We start from the raw sequence: 13,095 nt of genomic DNA, 5'->3' as shown, positions 1-13,095 counted from the left end.
CAGTTTCAGAGGCTCTGCCCTCTGGCCTGGCTTTTAATCAGGATTGTTTGGCAGTTACCAGAGGCCAGGCGAATGGTGGGTGAAGGCCTATCTTTTTCATAAGGCCTTTTGCGCTCTCATTGTGTTTGGGGGATTAGATCAATGAAACAAGTGATCTGTTTTAGACTTGCTTTTGTATTGATAAAATAAAACACAATAAGGTGAGGTAAAAATATTAAATAAGTATCCAGTGGTGCAACAGTGGCAAGTACTTCTTTGTCAATTAGACACTTCCGCATGAGACAAAGTGAAAATAAAGTGTTTATTAAGTAAATAATTATCATCCATGTTCTGCTAAGGAAAGAAACAAAAACACACCCAGAGAATATATCAGTTTAAAACTTCATAACATGATTGAAGTAAATAGTTCTAGTATTGTATATATGAAAATGACCAGGATAGTTTTGGAAAAAAAAATTTAAACTTTGTTCACGGTTTAAACAAATTAAGGTTTAAACTAATTATTTTGAAGTGTCTGTCAGCAGCATCATGATTTCTTTATTGTTCATCAGCTTCTCTTCAGATTACTATCCAGCTTACATATTTAAATGCAATTTTAGAACCAGTTTGCATTTTTTTAAAAAATGCCTGGCAAGAAGAGCAGGCTGTCCAGGGTTGTGCAGATAGTCTGTTGCTGTCAGAGGACACTTCTTGGAGGACTTCTTGCTAGGAGCTTCCATGCTGACATTTATGATGGGGAGGCGGCATGTTTGTCAAGGCTGTCAGTAACTAAGTGAATGTGATGGAGGGCTCGGTGAACTGAAAGATTTTCTCATCATACAACTCATCCGGCAGCTCTTCACCATCAGCAAAATATGTGGGGAATGGCAAGTCCTTAGAGTCATTTTGGTAAGCTGGTAAAGCTGAATCGCTGACCTAGAACAAAGAGAGCAAAGGGGGTTGATGAAGATCCAATTAAAAGGTGAACAGCATTTCCTTTTATCTATGTGGTCGCTAGGAGTCAACACTGACTTGATGGCACTCAATCAATCCATCAAGCAGAATTTCCCTAACAACTCAAAACACAAAACAACTGCAAAAAGGCAGCACCAGCTGCAGTAACTTCATCTGGATACTTGTTGACTCCCTTTGTTTTACAGACTACATTTAATAAATAAAACTAAAATGACAAAATCCAAAGCACATTTTTAAAAAGTTCTATATTCGAACAAATCTAGTATTCCAGGCAGGTACAGTTTCACTGTGCAGTTTCCCCAGCAATATTTAGGAAGTAGTTGCAAATTATTTTATTGCTCAGCTATAACCTGAAACTTTAATTTATATTCATTCCCAAATTTTCAAAAACAACCAGAACTTAAAAGATGCACCTTTTGGAAAGTGTTGCACCCTAAACCCATTAACATTTCTCAGATATAAGTGCCACTACATTCACTAGGACTTACTGCCAAGTCAAGTATTAGGAGTAACCCCCTTCAGCCCAAATTATGCTTATGGGTCTCCCAGGCAGTACCAGGACTTTTCAGATCTACACTGGCATTACCAGAGACCAAACAGAAGTGGACGAATTGGGAAGACCCTAAGAACCCCTGCAAGAAAACAAACATTCAAACATTTTAAAGCAGGCAGTCCCACACAGAATGCATTGCAGTAGTCAAGTCTGGAGTTTACCAGCATATGTTCTACTGCTTTGTAGTCATTTATATCAAGAAACATACGCAGCTGGCATATCAGCTGAAGCTAACAGAAAGCACCTCTGTTCACAGCTTAGTCACAAGACTTCATTGACAAGCACCTTCCATCTTCTAGAATGAGAATTCTTATCTGGGTATCGATGAAGTCTTGCGACTAAGACTAAGCATTTGCAACTAAGCATTTGACAGAAGAGTCGAGCACCTTCCATCTTCTAGAATGAGAATTCTTATCTGGGTATCAAATGCTTAGTCTTTAGAGAATCCCCCCCCCCCCAAACACACACACACTTCCAAAAACTGTCCAGCAATTGTTCATTATTTTGTCTAGCATTTTTGGTTAGCTTTTGCCAGCCTGCTAACCACCGTTTGGATTTACTTCCAAGTCACAGTTCCCCGGGATCAAAGTCACCCTAATTCTCATTAACCCGACCATTCATCCCACTTGAAAGCCCAGATAGAGTGTGTATTTGGTGGAGGAGTCCTAGAGATTCTCAAGCCTGAGAATCTCCGAGCTGAAATCACTATGTCCTTCCTTCCCAAAGCCTGCATGTCAGATGAATTGTGAAAGCTTCTGGATACAAAATAAGAATATTTGGAATTAAAGATAGCAAAGGCATTCTTATTGCCAGTTCCTCCCATGTGACCTTCAAACAGGTTTAAACACAAGCCTTGGGAATTCACTAATTGTGAGAACTTTACTTGCTAAATGAAATTATGATTTATACTAACTTTAATAAGTATGAATTTAATATATAAGTGTAGGCTCTGGAAAGACAAGAAGTGGGTTTAAAACCTTGTATCTCAATGGGCAGACATGACAATGAATATAGTCACACATGCAAACTGATAGTTCTTAAAGGAAGGCAAACATCTTCATGGCACTATTTTCACAACAGAACCAATTACTAGGTGGGTGTTGGGCTCTTCCTTACTGGAGGTCTTCAAGAAGAAGCTGGAGAGCCATCTGTTGTCCACAACAGATGGCTCTCCAGCCTCTGCTTATAGACCTTCAGTAGAAGACCACCTCTGCTTGTAGACCTCCAGCTCTAGTAGCTCTGGATGTTCTGCACTGAGCAAGGGGTTGGACTAGATCAACAACACACAGATACAACTAAAAGGAAATCAAGAGTGGAGATACTCATTGGCCAAAGTCTTGAATAAGGAGGACAGTCTTCAGTTGCCTCCAAAAGACTGGGAGTAAGAGAGCCACGTGGATCTCATCTGAGTGAGTTCCACAGCCTGGGGGCAATCACTGAGAAGGCCTTGTTCCACATGGTCAACAAACAAGCTTCCGCTAGTGTCAACATGCAGAGCAGAGCCCCTCCCAGCTGACCTAACCAATTGGATAGATTCAGCTGGGAGCAGTTGGCCCTTAAGGTAATTCATTTTTAAGATACTAGGTTGCATGCTCATGATGAAAGTTTATTTTAAACCATGCCATTTTAAAAATAAAAATAAGAATACAACAAACACAAAATACAGAATACAGTAAAAACAATTTAAAAACTTTTTAAAAGTCTGTTTTAAAAATCAAATGTAAAGGGCCTGAGTGAACAGAAAGGTCTTTATCTGGCATCTAAAAGAACCAAGTGATGATGCCAGGCAAACCTCACTGGGGAGGCTGTTCCATAAATGGGGTACAACCACTGAAAAGGCCCTCTCCCAAGCAGCCACCCGCCTCACCTTGTTTGGCAGGGGCACTTGGAGCAGGGTCTCTGAAGAGGCTATTAAAGGAGAAAAATGTCTCTCCCCACTCCTTGCATAATTTTATAGACCTCTATCATGTCTCCCCTCTAAAAAGCCCCAGGTGTTGTAGCCCTGTCTCATAAGGAAGGTGCTCTAGGCCACAGTTTTTCAACCGCCGGTCCCTGATGAGTTGAGTGCCAGTCCATGCCTTGGGGAATTAACATCCCACCCTGCTGCAAACCTCTGTGTTTTTCAAAAAGTAATCTTCCAATTCCAGCCACCGTACGGCCGAGGGGGTGGCTGTGGGTGTGTGTGAGCCTTCTACACCCCCCCCCAGTGGCGGTGGCAGCTGCTGATACCAGAGCGATGCTGTGTCCTGTTGTCTAGCCCGGCACCGCTTCACAACTGCAAGGTGCACTTGCGCACTTAATAGACTTAACTGCGCAGGCACGCCTCACATTTGGGGAGAGGGGAGACTTCCTATAGCTGTTGCCGGGGGGAAATGGGGGAAGAAAATGGTGGCAGCTGGTGGTGGCCCATGCTGGCAGATGGGCGGGGAAACAGATGGCCTGCAGCCAGGTAGGGAAGGAAGACAACGGGCATAGGGCGGCCAGCGAAGGAAGGAGGCATGCAGGCTCTGCCGCCCTGGGGAAGGGAGGAAGCCTTGCGGAGCTGTATGCCGAAAAGTCGGATGGGCTCTTGGTGCCAGAAGGAGCCCAGAAAGGCACCAGCAAAAGGGCCATGCAAGAGAAGGAAGTGTGACAGACGAGCGGGCGGGAGGAGAAACCACGGCGGGGAGAGAAAGTGGTGGTCCTGTGGCAGTGAGAGAAGCATCGAGAGAAGGCCTGGTGGGTGGGCGAAGAGGAGGCAGAGGAAAGCTCCAGGAGCAACGCCAAGCACAGAGGAGTGAAAGACACAGGCGGCGGGGAAAGATGCGCCGGGGAAGACGCCAAGGACAGACGGATGACAGAAAGAGGCAGCAGGGACAGCAAAGGGGGGCCTAAATGGCATGGGGGGAGGTAACAGCGGGGGGAGGGTGGGAAAGCAGGGGCAGAGGGAATTTCCAGTGTCAAAAGTGGTAGGGAGAGGAAGTGGCAGCGACAAACTAGGGGCGCAGATACTGTGTGCCCAATCTTCTAGTTGAAAGATTATTTTTTGGAAAACAGAGGTTTGCGGCAGTGGGGGCTCACCCCCCACCCGGCAGCCATCCCCTCGGTTACGCGCCAGCTGGCACTGGAATTTTTTCAAATACATGGAGGTTCACAGCAGGGGAATGTAAGCAGCAAGCGGAGTGAGGTGTGGTGTGGTAGTTCTTTCCATCAGTTTCATTTTAATCTTTCTCTCCCTCAAGCCAAACCTACCTATCCTCTTTCCATCTCTTTATTTTCTAGCTTTTTCTCTTTCTTTCTCTCCCTGCCCCATCCCCTCTTCCTTTTCTATTCCCTCTGCTCTCTTTCTCAAACCAAGCCTGCCCTATTCTTTCCCTCTCTCGCTTCTCTCTTTCCTTTTTATACACGTCTGTGTGGTAAAGGATCAAAGTATAATCTTCTTATCAAAAATTAAGAGAAAAACTTCTCTAATTTTTTTCCTTAGAAGTGCTCCGTGTTAAGTGTGATGATTTGGCAGAGGTGGAAAGGGAGAACAATGCATTTTATTGTTATATATTTTGTACAGTTTGTATTGTATTTATTTTATTAGAATGTTTAATTCAATTTATTTTATTTTAATTTAAATTAATCTTGGCCTGCCAGAACTTTAAAAGTTAATTTTTGATTAAATTCATTTTAATTAATTTAACTTTGATTTAATTAATTGATTGATATTAAGTGTTACTTTAATAATCAGCACTGCACCCTAAAAATTGACCTCAGCCCTCATCAGCCAAGTCACGATCAGTTTTGGCCCACCAGGTAATTTGAGTCGTGCATGCCTGTAGCATAGTACTAATAGATAAACTTGAAACCCCTTTACTAACTGCTGGTCCGGGAAACTCCGCACGGAGAATTTAGCGGTCCTTGAAACTCCGCACGGAGAATTTAGCGGTCCTTGACTCCAAAAAGGTTGAGAAACACTGCAGGCCTCTGATCATCTTGGTTGCCCTCTTCTGTATCTTATCCAGTTCTATAATGTCCTTTTTGAGGCATGGTGACCAGAACTGTATACAGTACTGCAAATGTGGCCACACCATGGATTTATATATAGGCATTATGATATTCACATTTCTCCCCCCCCCTCCAATCCCCTTCCTAATTATTCAAGCATGGGTTGGCCCTTTTCACAGCTGCCATTCACTGAGTTGACACTTTCAATGAGCTGTCCACCATGACCCCAAGATCCCTCTCCTGGTCAGACACCGACAGCTCAGATCCTATCAGAATATATGTGAAGTTGGGGTTTTTTTTTGCCTCAGTATGCATCACTTTACACTTGCATTTGCCATTTTGTTGCCCACTCCCCCCAGTTTGGAGAGATCATTTTGCAATTCTTCATAATCTCTTTTGGATTTCACTATCATAAATAGATTGATGTCATCTGCAAATGTGGCCACCTCGCTGATTACCCCAACTTCTAGGTCATTTATGAATAAATTTAAAAGCATCGGTCCAGTATAGATCCCTCTGGGACCCCACTTCTTACTTCCCTCCATTTAGAGAACTGTCCATTTATACCTACCCTCTGTTTCCTGTCCTTCAACTAGTTACAAATCCACACCTGAATCTGTCCCTATTCCATGGCTGCCAAGTTCTCAAGTGTATTTGATGAGGAACTTTGTTGAAAGCATTTTGAGAGGACTTGCCCCTATCTGACCTATCTTCCAATTTAACAGATACTTTCTTGTATATGAGAGGGGAAGGGAGGGAGAATTTCTATCTAGTTTCAACACACCATTGCTAACTTTAGAAACCTCCATCATGCTTTTCCTAAGATGCTTTTCCTCCCACTAAAGCAAACCACTTGGGACTTTTTAGCTTTTCTTTGTAGTTGGGTACATCTGCTCCCTGGCCATTTTAGTTGCCTTTTTCTACACTCATTTCCAGCATCATTTTTTTTTTTTTGGATGGTACAGTCAGAACTGTGCACAGTATTACGAGTGTGACCACATCATTGGTTTGTACAAAGTAGGAATGTGCACAAACAGGTTCATGTACAGGTTCTGCACCATGGGGAGGGGAGCGGCAAGTGGGACATTAAAAAAAAAACCATGAACAAGAAAACAAGTTGTTCTAGTAAGAATTAATCAACTTACTTTCCTTCTACTGTCTCTACATCTGGACTAAATTTGGTGCAAATCGAGGTCCACAAGTTAGATCTCTTGCACCTCAAATGTTCATGTGTCCGCCATCTTGAATCGAGGTGGAAGACATTGTCACAATCTTTGCCGTTGAGGTGTCCCTATATCCCTACAGCTGTAGCAAATTTGGTTCAAATTGGTTAAGTGGTTCACAAGATAGCTCACTTGCACCTAAAAAGTTTATATATCCACCATAAGTTAGATAGTCCACAACTATCCCACTTGTGCCTCAAATGTTCAGGCGTCCGTCATCTTGAATTGGGGTAGATGACATCATCACAAACGACGCCACTGAGGTGTCCCTATGTGCCCCTACAGCTGCAGAAAATTTGGTTCAAATTGGTTAAGCGGTTCACAAGTTAGCCCACTTGCGCCTCAGAAGTTTACATGTCCACCACAGGGTGCATGACATCATTACAAGTTATGCCACTGAGGTGTCCCTGTGTGTCACTGAAACTGTACCCAGTTTGGTTCAAATGGGTTAGGCAGTTCACAAATTAGCCCACCCGGCCACACACAGAATACCGGGTGGCCGCCCTCTTGAACTGGAGTGGATGACATCATCACACACCACACCCTTAGCGTATGGCGCAGCGGGGAAATGCTTGACTAACAAGCAGAAGGTTGCTGGTTCAAATCTCTGCTGGTACTATATCGGGCAGCAGCAATATAGGAAGATGCTGAAAGGCATCATCTCATACTGCGCGGGAGGAGGCAATGGTGAACCCCTTCTGTATTCTACCAAAGAAAACCACAGGACTCTGTGCCAGGAGTCAAAATAGACTTGTCAGCAGATTTTACTTACCTTATGTGTCCCTGCAGCTGTAGCAAATTTGGGCCAAATTGGTTGGGCGGTTCACAAGTTAGCCCACCTGCGCCTCAGAAGTTTATGTGTCTTCCATCTTGGATCAGGATGGATGACATTATCACAAACTACACCACTGAGGTGTCCCTATGTGTCCCTACGACTGTACCTGATTTGGTTCACACTGGTCCAGGCGTTGCGAAGTTGATGGGAAGGATGGAGGGAGGGACGGACACATAGACACACACACACAATGCCGGGTGATCTTATAAGCCTACTGGGAAGTAAGCTAAAAAGGAAAGCAGGTCCTTGCCTGCTCTCCACAGCTGTATGCAGCATCCTGCTGGAATGGCAGGAAGGTACCCATGCACATGGCATCTGCACACGCATGTACACACCATTTGCATGTACAGCATGGTGTTGCTGACCACAGAAATTGTGCCTGTGCATGCACTCTCCTTTAAAAAAAAAAAAAGATCCTGCTTTTTTTAAAAAAAAGAAGATCCGGCTTGCCACTCCCCTCCCCATGGTGCTGAGCCAGTTTGGCACCAAACCTGTGCACCTTGGTTCGTGCACATCCCTAGTATAAGACCATTATTTCAGATAACTTAATTTTGAATCCCCTTTTTAATGATCCCTAGGATGGACATCGCCTCCCCCAATAACTACCATCTCCACACTCAGTGGGGGGTTTCATTGAGCTATCCACCAGTGTTTATGTGAAATTAGGAATTTTTTTTTTGCATCAATGTGTAAACCATTACTTTATGCTTGCTTACTTAATTTGTTTATTTAACATATTTTTATACTGACCAAAACTTAATTCTCTGGGTGGTTTACAACAAAATAAAAACAAGAAGTAAAACATTAGTTAAAACAAAACCAAAAAATTTAAAACATTAGAACAATTTAAAATTTTAAAACAATATTTTAAAACAGCATTAAAACCATTAAAACAATGTTAATTAAAAGCCTGGGTGAACAGATGCATCTTTACAGACTTTTTAAAAGCAGTCAGAGATGGGGAGGCTCTTATTTCACTGGGGAGCGCATTCCAAAGCAACTTTGAAATAGTTGTCATTTTGCTGCCCATTCACCCAGTTTGCGGAGATCCTTTTAGAGTATTTTCCCGTGTGCTGGGGTTTTCACCACCCAAATAACTGGATGTCACCCAAAAGCTTGGCCACCTCACCCCTGATTCTAGATCATTTATGAGCAAATTAAAAAGCATTGGTCACAGTACAGATACTTAAGGGAGGGACCCAATTTCTTATTTATCCTCTCAATTTCTTGCTTTTCAACCAGTTACCGATACATTAGTGGAATCATCCTCTTTTCCAACTACTCTCATTTATCTTAATGTTAGTTAAGCTGAAATCTCTGTCTGCCAACCTAACAGACAGACACTGTGAACATGCAATCTAGCAGCAGGGAGCACCTGAACTAAATTCTGGACACCACTTCACTCCCAAAAGAGCATTAGCACATCAAGTAGCACATCATTAGTGCCATCATAAACAGTTTCCCATAAACTCTCCTTCTCATTCTTTACAGCTTGGTCAGCCACTCTGAGCGTAGTGTTTCCTTGGTAAATATTTTTTTTCTGCAGGTCTGCAAATGCTGTATTTTCAGAAGCTCATTTCTGAACTATATCTGTCACAATATAGGCTCTCTGGGCCATCAGACATTTTAAGATACAATATAAAATACAATTTCCCCCCAGTTCCAATATAAAAAGACAACTAGTAAATCAGAAGCAAAACACACAGACACACTTCTAATTAAAACCAGTTGCATACCAGTGACCCTTCCTAACAAAAAAGATCCAACAATATTCTATACAATATTCTGAGAGTGCCTTCTTCTACATGATCTCCACCGCACATTAAGGTCATTTGAAGAGGTCCGCCTCCAGTTACCGCCAGTTCATCTTGTGGCGACTCAGAGGCGGGCCTTCTCTGTAGCTGCCCTGGGGCTGTGGAATGCACTCACAGTAGAAATCCATAACCTGAATTCATTGCTGGCCTTCAGGAGAGACCTTAAAACCTATTTGGCCTGGCCTTCCAGGGTTTTTAATTTGTTGTAAATTGTTTTTAACTGCTGTAAATGCTTAGCCTGGTTCTCCAGGGTTTTTAACTGTTTACATGTTTTAATTAAAGAGCCAGCGTGGTGTAGTGGTTAGAGTGCTGGACTAGGACTGGGGAGACCCGAGTTCAAATCCCCATTCAGCCATGAAACTAGCTGGGTGACTCTGGTCCAGTCACTTCTCTCTCAGCTTAACCTACTTCACAGGGTTGTTGTGAAAGAGAAACTTAAGTATGTAGTACATTGCTCTGGGCTCCTTGGAGGAAGAGCAGGATATAAATGTAAAATAATAATAATAATAGTTAATTAGTTTTATGCTGTGTTTATAGTTTTGTTTTTAATTGTTAATTGATTTTAATTGTTTTATTTTGATGTAAACCACCCTGAGCCACTTTTGGAAGGGTGGTATATACATCGAATAGACAGACAGATATTCAGGAGTCGACTGGTCAGATGGACTTCCTGGGGCAAGAAATTCCTATGGGAAAACTCTTTGTACAGAAAGGATGAGGATCATATATTCACCAACTAAACCTCCAATGGCAGGGACACACAAAGCAGGACCTCAACTGGATGATCCTTGAGATCAAAGGCGGGAAACATACGGTAGGAAGTATTTCATCAAGTTAAGCCCCGTTTAGGAAACTTTGATTGTGCAATAAAACCTGCAAATAGGATGTGTTTGGAAATTAGATGTAGATATTCAAACATCTTAAACTGGGTTTTGGTCAGCAGTAAACTAACTCATTGTAGACTTCCAGGGAAACCTACATCCACTGCTCCTGTCAGCAGACCTGTCAATATAAACCACCAGAGTTCAGCAGAAAATATTCAGCTGATATTTGCTTGAGCATGTAGCAAGCTGGATGCTTAGGAATAGAGTGAAATCACAGCTCACTTTCCATCTTAGTAAAGCTCCAGGCTGTATCAGTATCTGCAAGAACTGTCGCAAGTTATCAGACACTTACAAAGCAAGAAAATGTACTTATTTTCAAAGTCTGCAAATCTGAATTTTTTTTTTTTTTTTGGTCTCAGTAAAAACACTGCCGATATCAAAGGGCTATGGAGGATGAAACGGTTTCCACAAGACTTTATTCCTGTGCACCAAAGGAAATGGTTGTTGGCTAAAGGGCAACTGGCTAGAGTGCAGAACTGGCTTTCATGTGCCTCCCAGTCACGGTTTCCAATTCTGCTGCTTACATTAATTTAAACATAACCTATTCACTGCAGCTCAAAAGGTTAACTGTATCATGTACCTTAGAAATTTAAAAATAAAACTTCAAGATTATGCCCCAATTGCGTTTTGAGGAAAGTCAACATCATATGCATGGTGATTTCCTGTCAAATGAGGTTACAATAGCCTGAGCCAGCACATCTCATGCTAAACTGTGGCATTTCAGAGCTGTATTTCTGATCTGATTAGCTCAGGTAGAACTTCTATGAACACAGACAGATTTAAAAAATGTCAACCTTCAGTAGTAGTGATAATGATGACACTAATACAAAACAAAACTACCACCAGGCACAAAATGACCCACTAAAATTCTCAATGTTTTTGATTATTCTGAATTTGGCTTTCAGAGCAAGGGTCAAAATTATGTTATAAATTAAATAATTAAAATGGTGTTGGTTTGTGGATACATCTGAAATTTAATCCGTGTAGAATCTGTGTCCATTATAGGGCTATATGGCTATTGCCATTGTATGGCTTTGGCCAGGAGTGCCTTCTATCAACTAAGGTTGATACGACAGCTACGTCCATTCCTTGAAGACAATGATCTCAGAACTGTGGTGCACTCTTTGGTAACCTCTATGCTTGACTACTGAAATGTGCTCTACATGGGGCTGCTTTTGTATGTCTTTTGGAAACTTCAGTTGGTCCAAAATGCAGTGACTAGATTGGTCTCCAGAGTTTCTTGGAGAGACCATATTATACCTGTTTTAAAACAATTGCATTGGCTGCCAATAGGTTTCTGGACAAAATACAAAGTGCTGGTAATTACCTTTAAAGCCCTAAATTGCTTAGGACTGGTTACTTGGGAGAGTGCCTTCTTCTGCATGATCCCCATCGCACATTAAGGCCATGGAGGCCTGTCTCCAGATGGCGCCAACCTGTCTGGCGGTGACCTGGGAATGGGGCTTCTCTGTAGTCATTCCTGGGCTATGGAATGCGCTCCCTATAGATGTTTGTGGTTTAATATCTTTATCAGCCTTTAAAAGAGCTCTTAAAACAGATGTTTTAAAGCCAGACTTTTGGTAATCTTTGAATGTTTTAAATTGTTTTAACAGTTTTATCTTATTTGTTTTTGTTGTGTTTATTTTTGTATTTTGTGTATTTTATTTTTCCTGATGCCTTTGGAGTCAGGAGGCATATTAAATAATAAATAAATAAATAATCCAGACTTTTGGGTTTTTTTTAGCACAGAATATATAGGTAGACCTTGCCATACTTGAATTAAGTTGCTTCACATGCCTCAGTGTCCTGAGTTCAAAAGTTGCAAGCTGTTGTTGTACCGTCGAGTCAGTGTCGACTCCTGGCGACCACAGAGCTCTGTGGTTGTCTTTGGTAGAATGCAGGAGGGGTTTCCCATTGCCATCTCCCATGCAGTATGAGATGATGCCTTTCAGCATCTTCCTATATCGCTGCTGCCCGATAGAAGTGTTTCCCATAGTCTGGGAAACCAACCAGTGGGGATTCGAACCAGCAACCTCTTGCTCCCTAGGCAAGTTACTTTCCCATTGCACCATAAGGTGGCTGAGTTCAAAAGTACTGAACTATAAATAGTACAATATACATGTTTACTACAGATTTTACTTGCTTTAAATGAATGAAAAAATGTAATTAAACCACAGCAGAAAACAAATTAAGTGACATGGTTGCATGGCTGAATACAATAGTATTTTAATTAAGCCAGAAACACATCAAATGTTCAGTTATGAGAGACTTCACATTTTTAGGATTTCAGAAAGGCCTTAAAGCTATTCATTTAGGTTATTTCAAGCCTGCTGGGGAAAATGTTTTCTATGTATGTACATCTGCCAAGGTGCACAGTGGCTTAATGGTTGCCAAGCAACCAATGTAGAGGACACTGATGTACTGTAGCTGCGCTTTTTATGCACATAAGACCACATCAACAGAAATTTTTATTGTACCTTTTACTCATTAAGTTGTATATGCTAAGGTAATTGAATACAGCACCTTATCAAAAAAGAAAAATCTCATGGGAAATGCTGGCACAAGGTACCCATATTTGCCAAAAAACCGAGTCTTGGATCTTTGCACAGTGAGTTTAAAGCTGGTTACTTTCTGGACATAATTCAAAATCCAGAATTTTGTTATTTAAAATTCCAAATGGATGAAGCCCAACATATCTTAGGGAGTGCTTTCTCTCCTATCAGGTGAAACTGGTGACTTCATGGGATATTGTGGCACAACCACAGAACTTCCTGCCCATTCAGGCCCATCTAGTTTCTTTCCATCTCAATTTGAGAAACATCTTTGTGGCCTATTTCAGCAAGCTTTCAACTAAGGCTTC

At 41.9% G+C, this 13,095-nt stretch overlaps 1 protein-coding gene across 2 annotated transcripts in view; it reads right to left on the bottom strand.

Moving 5' to 3' along the window:
* Positions 1-282: 282 nt before the first annotated feature.
* The window catches only part of MRPL3 (mitochondrial ribosomal protein L3), a 49,721-nt gene continuing 36,908 nt past the window's right edge, over positions 283-13,095 (bottom strand). For both annotated transcript variants that reach the window (XM_053263525.1, XM_053263524.1), the window contains one exon: positions 283-915. In XM_053263525.1, coding sequence (XP_053119500.1) covers positions 769-915 — 147 coding nt within the window. In that variant the 3' untranslated portion in view covers positions 283-768. The remainder of the gene's footprint in view (positions 916-13,095) is intronic.

This window comes from Hemicordylus capensis, chromosome 6 (assembly GCF_027244095.1).
Source record: "Hemicordylus capensis ecotype Gifberg chromosome 6, rHemCap1.1.pri, whole genome shotgun sequence".
Taxonomy (NCBI): Eukaryota; Metazoa; Chordata; class Lepidosauria; order Squamata; family Cordylidae; genus Hemicordylus; species Hemicordylus capensis.
This window is presented reverse-complemented; position numbering and strand designations above follow the sequence as displayed.